General features: G+C 42.0%; 1 protein-coding gene across 1 annotated transcript; it reads left to right on the top strand.

Annotated features, from left to right (window-relative positions):
- The first annotated feature begins 724 nt into the window (after positions 1–724).
- LOC110491810 (putative E3 ubiquitin-protein ligase TRIML1) lies at positions 725–5,324 on the top strand. The gene is made up of 5 exons (XM_021565590.3): positions 725–873; positions 1,158–1,394; positions 1,495–1,514; positions 3,389–3,531; positions 4,606–5,324. The coding sequence occupies exons 1-5, from the start codon at positions 781–783 to the stop codon at positions 5,193–5,195; spliced, it is 1,083 nt and encodes a 360-aa protein (XP_021421265.3). The 5' UTR covers positions 725–780; the 3' UTR covers positions 5,196–5,324.
- The last annotated feature ends 14,297 nt before the right edge of the window (positions 5,325–19,621 follow it).

Raw genomic sequence — 19,621 nt, 5'->3', positions numbered from 1 at the left:
TTTATTATCACTTAAACTATGTATATATTTCTTACTGGGGTTGTTTTCTTCTTCTTTTGAGTGGCAGCCTACAGGTACATAATGGGGTGGCAGGTAGCCTAGTGGTTAGGGCGTTAGGACAGTATATCAAAAGTTTGCTGAATCAAATCCCCAAGTTGACAAGGTAAAAATCTGTCGTTCTACCCCTGAGCAAGTCAGTTAACCCACTGTTCCCTAGGTGCCGACGATATGGATGTGGATTAAGGAAGCCCCCCGCACCTCTCTGATTCAGAGGGATTGGTTTAAATGTGGAAGACATATTTCAGTTGTACAACTGACTCGAAAACCCCCTTTCCCTAATGGATAATGTACCTGTGGAGTCAAGGTGAATACTTTCTAGGGGAGAATGAAGGGCCCCATTGACATAACCATATAAATATAATAACTAGAAAGGATAATCCCCTCAGACCACAGCAATTTGACTGCACCCTCATGAGTACACCCAATATGGCTCATTGAATGGGCCATCCCCGTATTTCTAAGGACACAACCCTACCCACTATACTCTAGTACCTGAGATTGTGAAACTAGAAGTGTGGTATTGTTAAAGAGTGCCAGGTAGTCTATATTGATTTAAGGCTCATTGACACAGGACTAGAAGTCTTTGGTTTATTACAACTTCCCTTTGCAATTACGTCAGCTTTTCTTCATTGGTATAACTGATCATCTCACTTAGAGTAAGGCTTTGAAGATGAAGACTCAGGATCAGATGTGTGCCACTTTTTTTTCACTCCTCAGGAGATGCAGTTGAAGCACCAGGAATGTCTGAAGAGGCAAAGAGAGGCTGTGAAGCTCCGAATGAAGAAACTAAGTGCAAAGCAAACTGAAATCATTGTAAGTAAACAGCACAGGGCTTCATCTGTGTGAACAGAGGTCACAAGCATCACAATAACATGTCAGACATATTGAATGCACACATGAGTGTTCCAGTCAAATTGAAGTTGTCTGAGGGGCTTTGGCCCTTCTAGTAATTATATTTCTATGGTCACATCTGACATTTATATTTCTATGGCATCTATTTGTGGTGAAAAACATGCACAACATGGTAACATATAAACTCTAAGATGTGAAATGTTGCAATGACTTTCACATTGACTGGTTCTGTGTCCCACAACCAGAAAAAGTCCTCAGCGATGAAGGCGAGTATAAAGAAGAAGTATGAGGACATCCAGAGGGTTCTGAATGAGGACCTCAGGATAACTCTGACCCAGCTGGAGATGGAGGAGAGAGCTGCAGTCACAGCCCTGGAGGACCTGATGGAAAATAATTGTATCATCATCCAGGAGATAGAGCAGGATCTGGCCAGGCTCACCACTGAGCTGGCCCAGAAGGACATTATTCTGCCTGATACAATGGTGATTTGGCTCTTCAGTTCTATTCAACATAAACAAATTTAATTGATATTGATGCTGTTGTTTTCACTATCACTCTTTATTTCCTCCACATCGACTCTAGGACACAGAGATAGAAGGCAGGTATGTAATTTGATCCAAATACATTTGTTGTTTCTAATACTGCATGCACATATATTTTATATAAATAATTTTATTGACAAAGATGTTTACAATCATCATTATTGATCATAAACTGTCAATAGCTATGTTTCCATTAACTTGTCCGGCGATTTTCTGTCGACACGTAGAAAGTTTGCATAGAAAATGGATGCGTTTCCAGCTGTGTCAATAAAAACAGTTGGATGTAGTGAAGTTACACCACCAAAAACACTTTTCTGCAAAAGCCTGTCAAATAAAAATGTAGTGGTTGAAATATTTCCATTACCAATTTAGGCAAATTGCGCATTAATAAATTGGCGACAGCCTGTATGCCCTCCCACCTATCTGTTTCATGTCTCAAGTAGCCTGCGAAAGCCAGCATGGACAGAATGCAATAATTTACAAATATACCTTCAAGAATTTCAGGAATTTTGAAAGTCAGGACAATCCTTTTCTTGCAAAGAAACATTATTTATATACTTGAATAAAATGTGATTTTGCATGCAGTTGTCACGTTCTGACCCTAGTATTTGTGTTAATTGTTTGTTTTAGTTGGTCAGGACTCGAGTTGGGTGGGCATTCTATGTTTTGTGTGTCTAGGTTGTTTTTCTGTGTTCGGCCTAGTATGGTTCTCAATCAGAGGCAGGTGTCGTTAGTTGTCTCTGATTGAGAATCATACTTAGGTAGCCTGGGTTTCACTGTTGTTTTGTGGGTGATTGTTTCCGTGTCTGTGTTTTACACCACACGTCGGTTATTCACGTTACGTTTAATGTTTTTGTATGGAGTGTAGAGTTTATTGTTTTTGCATGGAGTGTAGAGTTTATTGTTTTTGCATGGAGTATTCAGTTTAAGTGTTTAAATAAATACCATGGACACTTACCACGCCGCATATTGGGCTTCCGATCCTTCTCGCCTCTCCTTTTCAGACGAAGAGGAGGAAAGCCATTACAGCAGTAGACATTTAGTAAATGTGAAGTGGCGCTTTATAATTACGTATACCTTCAAAATGATTCATTCGGCAATCATCAGTTATTCGAAAAACACAGTTGCCATCATTTGTCGCAATAAAGTTCTACTAAAGAAAAATCCATCCCTGTTGAACAGATACAAATGTTATCAATCTTTAGAACATTTATCCTATATCTGCCGTTTCCATTACACATGTCTTTTTGGGTCAATGGAAACCTGCCTACTGTTCATGTGAGAGCCACTGCAGTAAATGGCAACCTGGTCTCAGAGCATTTCATATTATTCTGTATGTATATCCGGAACATTCAATTTAGTATGATATGTTTCGAATGGCGTGGTATGTATTAATTTGTGGATGTCCATTATCTATTTCGTATGACATGTTACGAATTACAATTGTGTTATATATTACAAATTTTCAAAATGTATGATATGTTACGAATTCTAGCTAGGTGGCTAACGTTAGCTAGCTAGTTCAATTTAGCTAGGCTAGGGGTTAGGGTTAAGTTTAGGAGTTATGTGAAAGGGTTAAGGTTAGTGGAAGGGTTAGCTAAAAGGGTTAAGTTTAGGGTTAAGAGATGGGTTAGCTAACATGCAAAGTAGCTAAAAAGTAGGAAGTAGTTGACAAGTTGCTAATTAGTTAAAATGCTAAAACTGTCTGTGATGAGATTTCAAACTCTCAACCTTTCAGTTGCTAGATGTTTGCATTATACGCCAACCCATCCACCCTACTTTTGTTTTTGCCTTAAGTAACCATCTGTCTTATTTAACCATACCAAACGTAACATATCATACTCATTTGATTGATTTGATTTACATTTACTATGTTACATTTAGTCTATGAAACCAGGCTTTAAATGTTGGTAATTGTCCTCTCTCTCACCCAGAGTGATGGATCTGCTGAGCAGGACAGACCCAAGCAAAGTGAACCTGGATGAGCCTAAAGCTGACCAAATTCTCACCCTCACCAACAATATGCTGCTACTCATCCACTCCCAGACCCCCATTACCAAGAGACTCATCAAGAGCTGTGAGTACCCTTAGTATTCCATGACATCTTTTCAATTTTATGATTTAAATCTCAAAATGCTATGATGTCACTAGGCAGGTTTCCATTGACACAGGTTTTTTCAACAAAAGCAATGTCGCAAAACAAATCTTTGCAACATGTGTAATGTAAACGGCAGATATAGGAGACATTTTCTAAAGATACAACATTTGTATCCATTCGACAGGGGGGATTTTTATTTTGTCTAAGTTTCTTTATTGCGACAAATAATGATTGAAACAGTTTTTCAAATAAATGATGATTGCCAAATAATTTTTAAGGTATTCGGAATACATGATACCATCATGTAATTATAAAGATCCACTCCACATGTCATTCTAAATGTATACTGCTGTAAACTATTAAAAAATATATGTTTCTTTGCAGGACAAGGATTGTCCTGACTTTCAATAATATCTGAATTACTTCTTCTTGCTTTTCTTGTTGGAAGCAAGTTTCATGATCCAATTATTTCAGATCTACAGGAGTGCAAGTTTCACCATGGCACGGACCGTGACGATACGTTGGCACATGAGAATTATTAGAATATGTCAAATGTGGCTTTCGTGGGGGGGGGGGGGGGGGGGGGGTGACATCATTACATCCAGCTGTTTTTATTGACACAAGATAGTTCAATGGAAATGCACCGTAGCAGGCAATTGTTGCATCTATTTTCAATGCAATCTTTCTAAATGTCAAAAAAAAAAGTTACTGGACAGGTTAATGGAAACATAGCTAAGTACAACTGGAAGTGGAGAGATAGGCAGGATTTTTTGTACCATGGATCCTCTACACCTAGTGGTCTATCTGAATACTGTATAAATTATAAAACAATTCAAAAAGTGTATTTCATTATGGATACATTTCTTACATCTATAATTTATAAGTGAAGGTAAGCCGTTATAACATACAGCATGTTTTTGTACTTAAAAACATGCTGCATGTTATTAAAACTTATGCCTTGAAAGTGGTTATGCCTTGAAACATCCAGCCAATTATAATATAGTATTTTAAATATAGTATTTTCTCATGGGAAAATTACACCTCTGTCAACAGATTCTACAGAGGTGTCCCTGGACCCAGAGACAGCACACCCCAAGCTGGTAATTTCCCTGCACGGTGACAGTGTCACCTACACAGACACCTGGCAGGAACTACCAGAGCTCCCAGGACGCTTTGACACCACCCTCAACGTGATCAGCCTGCAGGGCTTCAGCTCCGGGCGTCACTACTGGGAGATAGATGTGGCTGGGAAGACTTACTGGGAGCTGGGCCTCACCTACCCCACCATCTCCCGCAAGGGACGGGCCGAGGACTGCTGGCTGGGTCGCGGCTCTGACTCCTGGGCCATGGAATTCTTTGACGGGGAGTACACAGCCTGGCATGGTGGGGTGCCCCACCAGCTGCCTGTCACGAAACACTTAAGCCGTATTGGGGTCCTGTGTAGTTTCCCAGCGGGCCTAGTGTCTTTCCTGGGGGCGGACAGCATGACCCCTCTGTTCTCGTTTTGTGTGGGGGCGTTCAAGGACTGTCTCCACCTGGCATTGTGCCCAGGTCACGACCACAACGGTACGAACGCCAAACCAATTTTGATCTGTAACGCACCTCCAACTCCTAGTTCTATCCAGAATGCCCAAGAATGCTGACTCTGCTCCTTATGATACTCAAAGGGGATGATTCCCTTTTTAAGCGATTTTCTCTCAACACGTATTCTGACCTTGAACTTAGGCATGAGAATAGCACACTATTCACCTGCTTTTCTTTTTGGGTTAATATCTAATGTAGGTGTGGCAGAGGTGTCTATAGATATGCCATATTCTCACATCGACTTAATGTCCTAATAATTCAGCCACCTTTACGCAAGAGGAAAAAGTATCTACTTAATATTTTCCGATTGAAATAACATAATTCTCCATGCAGTGTAATTTACAATTTCATGAGAGCTATTGAAAAGAGCTAGGTAAATTAGTAATCCGTTTGGATAAGGGGATTGTAAATATTAATGCTACTTGTTTTAGATAAATTTTATCTTATAATCACTGGAGACAATTGTGAAACCAGTCATATGGCAACAAAATTAAGCATATCGATATATCAACTTTGTCACATTAAAGAGTATGAAATGCATTATGCAGAATTTTAATTGTACAGCCTTTTAACTTGCAGGGATGGGCCCTCTTGAATATCTTAATTATAGGCTACCCCAACTTTCTCTGTTTCCTATTTCTATTGTGTTAAATATTAGCCACTATCAGTATTGACAGTCATTAGGCTTAATAACAACACATCTGCCATTCTGCCCTCGAGCAAGGCAGTTAACCCCCAACAACAATTGCTCCCCGGGTGCCGATGATGTCGTTTAACCTTTCTAAGATATTGGTTCCCATTTGGGACTCTACCCTCCCACGTTCAGATGGAACGGTGGCGCATGGAACGCAAAAATATTCTTAGAAATATTTAACCTCCACACATTAACAAGTCCAATAGCTCAAATGAAAGATAAACACCTTGTTCATCTAGCCAGCAAGTCAGATTTCTAAAATGTTTTACGGCGAAAACATAGCACATATATATGTCAAACCACCACCAGACACAGCTCATTTGAATAGCCAAAACATGCAATCAACAAACGCAGGATTAAAAAATAAATCGTTCACTAACCTTTTGAAAATCTTCATCAGATGACAGTAATAGGACATGTTACACAGTACATTTTTTTTTCTCAATAATATGCCATTTATATCCATAAATGTCCATTTACATTGAGTTCACGTTCAGAAATTACTCAAAAATGTCCGCAGGAAATCTAGGTAGCGCGGCAAGATAACGTAAATAGACATCATAAACTTTGACTAAATATACATGTTCTACATATAGTTAGAAAGATACACTGCTTCTTTATGCAACGCTTTGTTAGATTTATTTTTAACGTTACAGAAATCGCACACTATTCAATATGCTGAGACGGCGCTCAGATACAAGCTACATTTCTCCGTAATTTTGGAGTCAACAGAAACACAGATTTCAGCATAAATATTCCCTTACCTTCGATGGTCTTCGTTCAGAATGTTCTGGAAGGCTTCATACTTACCCAATACATCGTTTGGTTTCAAGTCTTGCGTCTTTGTATTAGCTACTGCTAATAACATCAGCTGAAATGCACCCAAAATGTCCTCTGGTCCGGAAAAGTTGCGCATCAAAACTTCAAAATGACATATTATATGTCGACTAAACAGGTCAAACTAAGTGCAGAAGCAAGCTTTATGATGTTTTAGACACACAAAACAAACTTCAATTCAATCGGCCATCGTCTGCCCTTCTCTTGAGTGCTGGAACAAAGGAATGGCTGGGACCAATTCGCGCCACAACGCACAACCTATTTTCTCGTGGCACGCACTAATTTCACTCCCATAGGGTCAATTCTCGCGGGATTTGAACGATTTAGCTCTACTGAATGAGGACATCTAGCGGAAGACATAGAAAGTCTCCCCAGAATCATAACTGGTTGGGAAGGGTGGGGGCGATGACGTCAAAGTTGCTCCAACTTTCATGACCACAAAAACTAGTTTGGAAGAATGCCTGCCCTGTGAGTTCTGCTATACTTACAGACATAATTCCAACGGTTTTAGAAGCTTTAGAGTGTTTTCTATCCAATAATAATTATTATATGCATATATTAGCAATTTTTGACAGATTTTTTTTTCAGTTTACTAGGGGTACCCAATCTCTCCAAAGGGGGCATATGTCTGCCATATCCTTAACAGGTTGGCATCCCACGCACCTCTTGGGTTAAATGTGGAAGACACATTTCGGTTGAATGCATTCAGTTGTGCAACTGACTAGGTATCCCCTTTCCCTTGAATAACTGAATGTGTCACTTTTCAGAATGAATCAAACCAATGTCTTTTGTCTTTTGTGATTCACAAATGTGAACGATAGGCTCAAATCGGGCTTATGTAGCAACATTTGAAATTGCGTTTTTTACATTGGATAAAAGTAGAGACAAAATGGTATATCATACACTACAGTTGAGGAACAATGGGAAAGTAATTTTGCTTTGAAAGTTGATAAACTTGTAAACTCACTTTTGAGAAAATGTCCAAAAGTAGAGACAAAATGGTATATCATACACTACAGTTGAGGAACAATGGGAAAGTAATTTTGCTTTGAAAGTTGATAAACTTGTAAACTCACTTTTGAGAAAATGTCCTTTGAATGTTTTGGAACTACTACTGGAGAGCCCTTCTTTGTCAACACCCCTTCGGCATCGTTCACAACCTCTTAAGCTTTAGCCCCACCCATCTCTTTAAGGGTTGATCCAAGCTTTCTGTACTATCAACAGCAATCAAGCACCCAAGCTAACTTGCTAATTACTTCCAGACACAAATGAGAGAACAGCTCACTCAACATTACTCGCCCTAGCAGAGCTGGTTAGGCTGTTATGTTATCCAGAGCTTTGGTGACTGCAACTGTGCTGTCAGATTGTCCATTCTTCAGAGCGTTTCGCTCTCGGAGCATTCAGAGCGCACACTGGACGCTATGACCGATGAGTAGGGTTGATCAGAACGTTCTGACCTCACAGTAGTGAAGCACCCAAACTAACTGGCTAACATTAGCTGGCTTGCTATCTACTTCCAGACACATAATGAGAGAACACCCCACTCTGACCACTTATTTTGTGGTCCCAAAAAGAGACAGAGGATTTAGACCGATTCTGAACCTCAATGGGTACTTGAAGTTACTGAGGTTCCACATACTGTCCCCAGCCGTGTGTTGCAGGCCGTGTCCAGGGACCAGTGGTTTGTGACGCTGTACCTGAGGGTTGCATACTTCCATGTTCCTGTTCACCCAGCTCAGTGGCAGTACCTCCGATTCGCTTTCGAAGGGACGGTTCTTGGCACCCCGCACTTTCAATAAGTGTTGATTCTCAATTACCTGGATGAATGACTGATTTGTGCCCTGACCAGGACACAGTTCTTATCAGACAGAGACATGCTCCTGACCCACATCGGCGGGCTGGGTATTACTGTAACCGACAAGAACTGTCGTCTGACGCCCACCCAGAGGGTGGCCTTCATTGGCATGGAGCTGGACTCAGTCCTCATGAGAGCACGCCTGTCCACCAGAAGGGTACAGGCAATCTCACCTTGCCTCGATCACTTTTGACAGGGGCGGGTGGTATCCGCCCTAACCTGCCAATGCCCGTTGGGCTTGCTGACAGAGGCCTCATTGTTGATTCCCCTGGGCCTGCTCCATCTCCGGCCTCTTCAACTGTGGCTCAACTCCCACTGGCTGCACCCGAAGCGCCACTGTCACCGCCAGCTGCGGATGACCACACAGTGCCTCATGGTATTGTTGAGGTGGCGCTGTGACCCCTTTCTCTCAGGTGGGGTGGAGATGCTGAGGATGTGCTGCCGGGAGCTGGTCAGCACAGACGTCACCCAAATCGGCTAGGGGTGTGTGACCAAGGGCAGGTCGGTCAGCGGATGTTGGCTACCCCCTTGGAGCGGCAGGCACATCAATACACGAGTGCTCCGAGCTGTATTGCTGGCCCTGCAGTCTTTCCTTCCACATCTGAAGGGAAGATGTCCTGGTGATGTCCTGGGGATGTCCTGATGAGAACAGACAACACCATAGTATTGGCTTACATCAACCATCAGGGTGGACTAAAGTCCCACCGCCTACATCTTATGGCATGTGAGCTCCTTCTCTGGGCTCAGAGATGTCTAGCATCTCTACGCGCAGCACACGTACCTGGCATCCTGAATGTGGCAGCGGATATGCTCCCAAGGGAGGGTCCGCCACCTTGGGACTGGAGCCGTCATCCCCAGGTGATGCAGCAAGTTCAGGAGGGCGCAGGTGGACCTGTTTGCCTCCCTGGACAATGCGCACTTCCCCCTGAGGTACTCCATGTCGGAGCCACCTGGGCCTCTGGGCTTGGATGCTCTGGCTCACGATTGGCGCAGGCTGGAGCTTTACGCATTCCCCCCTTTTTCCCCTGTTCCAGGCTGTGCTGGACAGGACCAGCATGGCAGAGCATCGTCTGCTTCTGGTGGCCCCATACTGGCCCAGACAAGCCTGGTTCAGCCTTCTCCTGTCCCTGTTATCTGGGACACCTTGGCTACTTTCCCTGAGACCGGACCTGCTGTCTCAGTCGGTGGGCTTGGCCACAGAACGGTGCCAATGGTCCATGTTAGGACTACAGGAGGGTGTAATGAACTCCATTCAGAGTGCAAGGGCACCGGATACAACCGCGGCATATCAGTTGAGCTGGTGATTGTTCTGCTCTTGGTGCACTGGTATTGAGGTGGTGCCTGAGTCATGTGGGGTACAGTATGTCCTCCAATACCTGCAGTCTCGCTTGGATGAAGGCTTAGCAGCCTCCACACTGAGGGTATTTGGCTGCTATATCTGCTTGCCATGTGGGGTGGATGGACATGCCAGTGGGGCGCCATCCCTTGGTCTCCAGGTTTATGAAGGGGGTTCGTCGCCTGCGACCAGCTAGGACCTGGTCAATGGCGAGCTAGGATTTGAATGTGGTCTTTTCAGCTTTGGCAAAGCTGCCTTTCGAAACGTTGTAGTCTGCCTCCGTGAAACACCTCTTTATGAAGGTGGCTTTCTTGGTAGCGATTTACTTCCATGAAGGGGGTGGGTGAGCTCCATGAGCGCTAACGGATGGACCCCGGTGGGAGGCGGGGCGCAAGCCTTGTAAAGGTTCTCTCCAGTTCAGCCCTGATACATGGCCGCCAGCAGAGATGAACATTGTTCCAGTACCACAGCAGAAGCATGAGCAAAACACGGTTGACATGAAGGGACAGGTGGAGAGAACCAGGAAACTAATGACAATCGCAGTAAAGGGGAAAATACCGCTATCCAAGGAACTGTGTTTGAAAACGGAACATTTAAAAGAAATAGCAAAACCTTATGATGACGAACGAGCACAAACTCTTCAACAAAATCATCTTCTGCAGGAACACAATCCTCAAACTAAATAAATCTGTTGAGTTATCTATGAACAGGGGCATGCAACTTGATAGAATGCATGCAGTTTTGATAAACAACATTCAAAGCAATAATGTTCTAGTCCAAATGCTGCAGACCAAAGACGATCAGCTTATGAACACAATAACCAAGTTGGATGACTAAACCGCTGAACTCATTGAAGTCGCTGACCAAATGAACGATGAGAGAACCCAGGTGAACAAAATTGGGTGGGCGGACAGACGCCCACCCAGACCCTCCCCTATAGGTTCAGGTTTTGCGGCCGGAGTCCGCACCTTTGGGGGGTACTGTCACGTTCTGACCTTTGTTCCCTTTTTATGTCTTTGTGTTAGGTTGGTCAGGGCGTGAGTTGGGGTGGGTAGCCTAGGTTCTTTTTTCTATGTTGTTATATTTCTATGTGTTTGGCCTAGTAGTTCTCAATCAGAGGCAGGTGTTGTTTGCTGTCTCTGATTGAGAATCATACTTAGGTAGCCTGTTTTCCCCATTTTGGTTGTGGGTGTTTCATTTCTGTTTAGTGTCTGTTCGCCTGGCAGAACTGTTTCGTTTTCTCTTCGTTGTTATTTTGTGTAGTGTTCAGTTTTTTAATTAAAATATGACGAACACTTACCACGCTGCATTTTGGTCTTCCTCTCCTTCCACCAACGAGAATCGTTACAATAGGAGTGTTGAGAGATGTCACACAACAACGGTCTCTACCACGAAACCACGATACCAATAGCCATGCTGTCAAAATAACTATAAAGAACGTGGCCAACCACACAGGTACCGCAACAATCAAGCTGATCACTATGTTCCTGCACCCAACCCACACAAAGTGTAACAAGGCTAACAAAGGTTTCAATGATAATCAAATCATTGACCAGTCCTGGAGGACTGCTTAATCCATGATGCTCTAATTGATTCAGGCTTGACAATATCGCTCATCTCTCAAACATTGTTCAATGACCTCAAAAGGGCTTTGCATCCAGCTAAACGTTGGTTAAAAACAAAACGATGCAACACTAAACTTTAACTCTCCCAATGCGACTCATGCTGAATCATCACTTCTAAAAACGTATCGCTTGTTCACCCTGTGTATGTTACCAGCCTCGAAACTGAACACCTGCTACTCGGAGCAGACTTGATGGATCATTTTATCTCTCTAAGTATAGTCACAAGTAATTTGCTGGGTGAAACAAAGTCATCCACAAGGAGTATCTGTCGAAAGGACCCCTTGGGAAAAAGACGTTTCGAAACCTCTTTGCAGAATCTGATTCAAGCAGATATTACGATATCTTGTCACATTCAAATTTGATTGACTATTCTTCTCATGACTTCGAGCAAGTAGTCTCCGTGAGTGAGCAACTTCCCTCCTCCTTGGAGTCATGCGATACTGTAGCTAAGATTAACTTCTTGTTCTTCAGACACTTCCGCAAGCACCACGGCAGTCTCAGGAAATAATGTATCAATGTTCAGACTGGTCTCTGCTTCCGATGATACATTTTCCGCTTTAAGGGGGACTGAAACTCCTTACAGTGAAACTAACGGCATCAGTCACGCCACTGACCGGATGACTCACACTGGTGAAACACTGTGTGATATCGCAGAAAGATATCCTCGTCTCAGTTTGCAGGTACTGGAATGCTTGCCACACAAGGACGCTGTGGTCAATGGCAGGCCATGACAGTCACTGAGCTTTTTGAAGCACAAACACCAGGAGATTTGGTTGAAAGGTTATAGCTAATCTACTAACAACGCAGCTGCTGGCAACTCGTACAACCAACAACAATCACTGGTGGGGAGGTCCCGAAACACAAAGGGGAGAAATACTAGCCCAGACCCATGATGAGCCTCATCGAGGCCAGTGGGGGGGTCGAGACTACATGTAACAATGTACGTAGCCGCCCGATCAGGAAACAAATCAAGTTGTAAACTTCCCCATGATAACAGAGAGGAGTGGACAAGCCCCTCGATGGGGATAACCTTAGAATATATCTGAGATATCACTGTGGTGTCCCACACTGGTCGTAAAAGAAGTCCAGTGGACTTTCCATCTCTCCCCCCAAAAATTGTAACAGTAATCATTCCTTGCCATGTGCAGTCTCAACTACAATGCAACTAGTAAATTGCTCTAATCATGTGTTCCGGTAGGATAACATTTCGGAATAAATCGGTAGGATAGCTGGTCCCCTTGGGAACCAGTACCAATGCCAGCAACAATCAGTCCAGCCACAATCAGTAAGAAGGTTAGAGACCTAACAATTAAAATTGCCCTTGATAACAGCGACAGAGGATGTAGTAGTCACTCAGATTACAACACGTGGAAGTGAATCTCCAAAACACTCTTAACACAAGTTATTGAAGTCATGATCACCATGATCACTTAGTGGATAACATAGCTATGAAATAGACTCCTTCATACCTATCGCCACTAGAATGGTGTAAGACACATTGACTTGTAGTAAAACCACTACAGGTCCCCTTGGCATTTGGCTTAACTTGTTGTAACTCCAATCCCGTGAACGGGATCATTGTCATCATCTGACACTAATTAGCATAACGCAACAGACATAAATATTACTAGAAAATATTCCTATTCATGAAAATCACAAGTGAAATATATTGAAACACAGCTTAACCTTTTGTTAATCACCCTGTCATCTCAGATTTTCAAAATATGCTTTAGAGCTTAAGCAAGACAAGCATTTGTGTAAATATATCGATAGCCTAGCATAGCATTATGTCCAGCTAGCAGCAGGTAACTTGGTCCCGAAAATCAGAAAAGCAATCAAATTAAATCGTTTACCTTTGATGAGCTTCGGATGTTTTCACTCACAAGACTCCCAGTTAGATAGCAAATTTTCCTTTTTTCTAAAAATATTATTTTTATAGGCGAAATAGCTCAGTTTGTTCTTCACGTTAGGCTGAGAAATCAACCAGAAATTGTGGTCACGACAACGCCGAAAAATATTCCAAATTGGCTCCATAATATCGACAGAAACATGGCAAACGTTGTTTATAATCAATCCTCAAGGTTTTTTTCAAATATCTATTCGATAATATATCCACCGGGACAATTGGTTTTTCAGTAGGAGCGAGAGGAAGAATGGCTACCTCTGTATTTTACGCAAGAATCACTCTGAGAGCCATCAGGTGACCACTTGCGCAATGGAGCCGCTTACGGGTATTCTTCAACATAAAGGCGTGACACTATGTCACAATGCTGTAGACATCTTGGGGAATACGTAGAAAAGGGAATCTGGTTGATAGCCCATTCACTGCTCAATAGGGACGCATCGTAACGCAGAGCATTCAAAACATGAGTCACTTCCGGATTGGATTTTCTCAGGCTTTCGCCTGCAATATAAGTTCTGTTATGCTCACAGACAATATTTTTACAGTTTTGGAAACTTTAGAGTGTTTTCTATCCTAAGCTGTCAATTATATGCATATTCTGGCATCTTGTCCTGACAAAATATCCCATTTACTTTGGGAACATTATTTTTCCAAAAATGAAAATACTGCCCCCTAGTCACAACGGGTTTTAAGGTCGGCACCAATTCTTACTGACTTACTGGTCATTGGCATGGAAATTATCTGATGACGTCAGACTCATTCTGAACAGGTTGCAGCTTACCAGGATACTTGGTTTTCTTTACCTTAGCATGTGCGCTTGTCTAAGCAGAATTACACATGCACAATGGAACATTTAATGAGGATTTATATTAGGATCACTTAAGGGTACGAGCACAATACCAGCCTTGGTAAAATTGAACATTTACCCTGACGCCCCTTTGACTCCACAGCTACATGAATCACCAATTTCTTCCCACGGGTCCATAGGTCATCCCTGTAGACTGTCCGAAGCTAATGCCTTACAGCTGTAGACTTATCATGTAGTTACCAATTTACGATAGTGCCCTCAGCAACACACCACTAAGTAGAGTCGCTGTACTGTAGATGTGACATTAGATAAAATGCCATGAAAATGGAATTTAGAAAGACCGTGGAAGTATATAGAATATGGTCCAATTAGATAATTAGGGTGTAGTAACTATATTTTGTATATATTTTCTCTGTATTTTTATTCATTTTTGTTTCATTTTCTTTGACACTTAGGAAGTGATACTGCCACAAACAAGTTCCCCATACAACCACTAGTTAGTGCCACAACGCCACTCATTTGGAGAAGAAATGTAATGATGTATTGCTTGAGTGTTCTGCATTATTAACATCTATCTAAGTTACTGCCTAGATCCACCAGCCTGGACAACCGGACGATGGGTCCAGAACGACGATCCGCAACCAGGACATCCCCTGGCCATTCTTGTGGTGGTCTGCAGCTTGCAGAAATCCTACCAGGTTAAACCACGATGATCCACAAACCAGGACATCCTGTTGTCATTTTTGTGTTAATTTCAACTTGCAGAATCCTTCCAAGATTGAACCTACCAGAGGGAGACTGTCATGACTGTCCTGTGAGGATCCGAATGGGTCAGATCAGCTGTGCAATGGATGACAGTAACCAGACTCTCTCTCACCCATAGAGGGGGAGAGGAGGGAGCTGGTGGAGGGTTGACACCTTCCGCCCTGTTGTAGATTAAAGGAGAGGAAATCCAGAGAACATCCCTCTCCAAATCCACGCAGGAATGTTCCTTTGTCTACCCGAAACTCTAACACATTCTAAAGCGAATACTGGAACAATATTTCTAACATAAGAACGTGGGGAATGGTCAGTGGTAATCTAAATAATAATAATGTCATATAGGTTGTTATTTTGTGATGTCATTAAAGGTTATAAAGGAAATACTGTATATACAGTATACACTACATGTACAAAGTCTCCATCCTATACTTCGTATATGAAATATGAAACATTTTCTAAGTATTTTTGTTTAGATAAGAATGTGATTTTAAGAGATCATTTGTCTTCTATAAAATTTGCACAGTAGGTATCCAAGCCCCGAAAGACGCAAGAAGCTCGCCTCCCGGACAATCACAGTACGGCTGATTAGCTGTCCTTAGTTAAATATCTAGAAAAATGAATTTAAGTAGGACCATTCTACTACTCTTCAAACCATCCTATTCTACTACTCTTCTCGAATCACTGTATTCTACTACTAGTATCACCAATGGGAACCGTCAACATCGCTGGCTAGCCTATCTTCCAACGAGCATCTTCCAGAGTGAACAACAGTAGAAGTAGAAGACTGGGGAGGGGTGACCCCTTTTGGACAATCAGAGCCTTACAACCGTGCCGCTGAAAGGCCCAACACCCTTCCTAAGGAGAGCTGGTTCCAACAGTGATCCACGGCGAACGAAGACATTTAAAAGTAAATGCATTCATGATTTCTTACTCCAAACGGGCGGCAGTTCATGTGCAAAATAATGATTACTGTGAGAATAGTTCCTAAAATGTGACTCACCACCTGGATTCAAATGTGAAATTCGATTGTTTACATTGGATAAAAGTAGAGACTCAGAGGAACAATGGGAAAGTAATGGTGATTTGAAAGTTGCTCAACTTATAAACTCACTTTTGAGAAAATCGCCTTTGAATGTTTTGGTATCACACCCTCTTAAGCTTTAGCCCCACCCATCTGGTTTCACTCTCGGAGCGCACACTTGATGCTCTGGCTGATGCTTAGTTTACCTCTCAATAACATGAAAACAGCCTAACCAGCTCTGCTGGCAACAATTTCATTACGCTTTTTTTCAGATGTTTACTGACACCAGCCATATTCAGTGGGTGTTGTACACACGTCATGTAATGTTAGCTAAAGAGCCAGCCAGCTAACGTTAGCTAGTTTACCAACAATGAACAAAGTGCCAGCAATGCCAAACACTAGACTCTAACTAGAAAAGCAAACAGATCTGGGAAACAAATAATAACGTCCGCTAGGGAGCCAGCCATCTAACGTTAGCTAGCTAGCTAACAGTACACTTTAGCTTAAGACATAAGACATATAGCTAGCTAGGTAAATAATGAACAACATTTAAGATCACACACGTCATGTAACGTTAGCTAATGAGCCAGCCAGTTAACGTTAGCTAGTTAAAACTTCTTATGGAGGTGATCCCTGCAGAGGGATAGCTCAGCGCAATTTTCAGAGCGCCGCCTATAGTACTTTACTTAGTACTCGTTAAATCTCAAACTTTCATTAAAATACACATGCCAGGTACTGAATTAAAGCTACACTCGTTGTGAATCTAGCCACCAAGTCAGATTTGTAAAATGCTTTTCGGCGAAAGCATGAGAAGCTATTATCTGATAGCATGCACCCCCCAAAATACCAGCACGACACGTAAACAACAGATTTTGCGGTAGCCGGCGCTACCCAAAACGCAGAAATAAAATATAAAACATTCATTGCCTTGGACGAGCTTCTTTGTTGGCACTCCTATATGTCCCATAAACATCACAATTGGGTCTTTTTCCCGATTAAATCCGTCATTGTATACCCAAAATGTCATTTGCTGAAGGCCAGTCTGATGCTGCAAAAAGTCAATTTACAAGACGCAACGTCACTTTTTAAAATTACAAAAGTCGCCTATAAACTTTTACAAATCACTTCAAACGACGTTTCTAAACCAACTTTAGGTATTAATAAACGTTAATGATGTATCAAATTGATCACGGGGCGATCTGTATTCGATAGCAGCAAGTCTGGAAAACATTGTCCATTTTTTCAGTTTCACAACATCCTGTGGTGCGTCAGAAGAAGGGAGGGGTCTATTTGTGTTGCAACCAGGGATAAATGATTCTGATATTGATAGCAATGGTGACATCGTGAAGCTGTAGGCGTTTACAGGGGGTTCGCATATATTTTCTCTCGTCTTAAACAATTGATTGAATGGCGGATGAATATTTTTGTTTTGTTTTTGGTGAACAGTTTTACCAGGGATTTTTACTCCTAAACACGTTCTGTTATAGCCACAGACCCGATTTAACCAGTTTTAGAAACTTCAGAGTGTTTTCTATCCACACATACTTATCATATGCATATACTATATTCCTGGCATGAGTAGCAGGACTTTGAAATGTTGCGCGATTTTTAACAAAAAGCTGCGAAAATTCGCATCATCCATAAACAACAATACATAAAGTGCCAACAATGCCACAGTGCTGGAAGCTAACCAACCAGGTCCAATGTTAGCTAGCTAACATTAGGCTCTAACTAGAAAAGCAAACGGCTCTGGGAAACAAGTAATAACGTCAGCTAAGGAGCCAGCCAGCTAACAGTACACTTTCTGTCAAAATTAGAAACGTGTAATATCTGAAAATGTAGCTAGCTAACGCTAGACTATCTTACCTGTATACATCATCATGCATGATGCCAGATGCATCTCCCTGTCAGGAATGCCATACCACGGTTACCCTTAGTTTGAAGATGTAATCCGGAGACAGGTGTTTTCTCCATCTCTTTACATGCTGACTACACCGCGTTGCGTGCGCTCGCGTTGCAATATTAAATTATTGCACCCACACTGCTCGCGCGCCAACTAGCGTCTGCATTGCCACGGGCTAAAATAGAAGTCAGTTCTATTTGTGACGCTGATTGCGCTGAAAGTCCTGCCTCTCCCATCTCCTCATTGGTTTATAGAAGCGGATACCCACGCGCCATCTCATCTCCTCCTCCCCACGCGCCACCCACCCACGTGGGTGACTGAAGATGAACGGAGGTCAGTGGTGGTAATACACGTTATGAAAGTTAGTTGCCAATCGCCATATAAGTCCAAAGAAGAAAAGGCCTGGAAGGAGGAGAGATGACTAGAAATTATTTGGTTGACCGTTTTATGTGTGGATTAATTGTCGGAGTAGAGGACCTTGTCCATTTCAGGTAAAATAACATTTATATCCCAGGACAAATTTGGTAGCAACAGCAAGCTAGCTAGCTAAATTGCCTTAAATATCTAATGTTTAATATAATTGGTTCAGTTTTTTTATATTTTAACCTGCGTGTCGTGATCGCGTTTGTTGTGGGGGGACAAAATCAATTGGCGCATGATGGCGCGTGGCCAGTTAGGGTACAGCATTAGCTATCATATTATAATTTAATTGATTTCAAAGCTTGATCCTCAACCAACAAGGCTCGTAATGTAACATTTTTATTCATATTTACAGATGGCATACAAGTTTGTAATTAAGGCACATGAAAGTTCACATGTTCAAGAAGGCTTTTCTGCCAACAAATGCATTTTGATTTAAAAAAATATTTACGTTCAAACGGCTCTCCTGTGAAGTCATGACTTGCGACATATGCCTAGTTTCATGAATTGGGTCACAAATGTATCAACAATAAGTGTCTGTTTCTCTCCCTCCACTATATGTTATGTCAGTCCACTAGGGACCTTTTCTCATGTATTAAGTGTGTATGTTTATTCTGTCTCATCAATTTGTTAGCTAGGCAATAAATAATGAAACCAATTTGTGTAGTACTGAATCATAAGGCTGGGTTTTTTGCAGACGCAGGAGGTTACGACTGTTCAGAATGATGATATGATACGAGTTTATGATTCATACATTTACTGTTTTATGGATGTGATAGGTAAAAACCTCTAGAGTTAAATTCGGGAGAAGATAACCCTTTAAAGAACCACTCTCGTGGTGCCCCAAATCCTAATGAGTTAATTATTACATGATTAATTTAATTGGGTAACAATTAAGCATAGTTAGTTGATCAGATAAATAACAGTCATCAGATAAATTAAAGTAAAAGTCACGACAACTGTTACAAGCTCAAGTATGACAGGATGTCGTATCGCATCAATGTGAGTGAGACAGACGATGGAGATTAATGTCTCCACTGGAACTCCCATTTTATCCTGGAGAAAGGCGCTGATCCCTTCAATGACTTTGAGGATGCCGATGGACTGGGCCCTCATAACATCTTCAGGTCAGGTCACATATTCACTATGAGTGTCAGAGTATCAGTACTGATATGTGATACATTTAGCCTTTTAGATAATAATTATTTTGATTATATGGACGGGGAGGCTGATCCTAGAACAGCACTCCAACACTTAAATTGCCTTTAAGACAAATAAATACATTTGTCACACAATACATAGAGTATTTGTATAAAAAGAC

The sequence above is a fragment of the Oncorhynchus mykiss genome, chromosome 16 (genome assembly GCF_057628025.1).
Source record: "Oncorhynchus mykiss isolate SJ-2025 chromosome 16, ASM5762802v1, whole genome shotgun sequence".
NCBI lineage: Eukaryota > Metazoa > Chordata > Actinopteri > Salmoniformes > Salmonidae > Oncorhynchus > Oncorhynchus mykiss.
The sequence above is the reverse complement of the archived record's forward strand: the minus strand, read 5'-3'. Positions and strand labels throughout refer to the sequence as shown.

Bases quoted from the DNA above. Each gene is read 5' to 3' on its own strand.
- LOC110491810 (XM_021565590.3), top strand. From the start codon at position 781: ATGCAGTTGAAGCACCAGGAATGTCTGAAGAGGCAAAGAGAGGCTGTG. The intron at 874-1,157 runs GTAAGTAAACAG...TCCCACAACCAG, and splicing joins CAAAGCAAACTGAAATCATT to AAAAAGTCCTCAGCGATGAA. The intron at 1,515-3,388 runs GTATGTAATTTG...TCTCTCACCCAG, and splicing joins GACACAGAGATAGAAGGCAG to AGTGATGGATCTGCTGAGCA.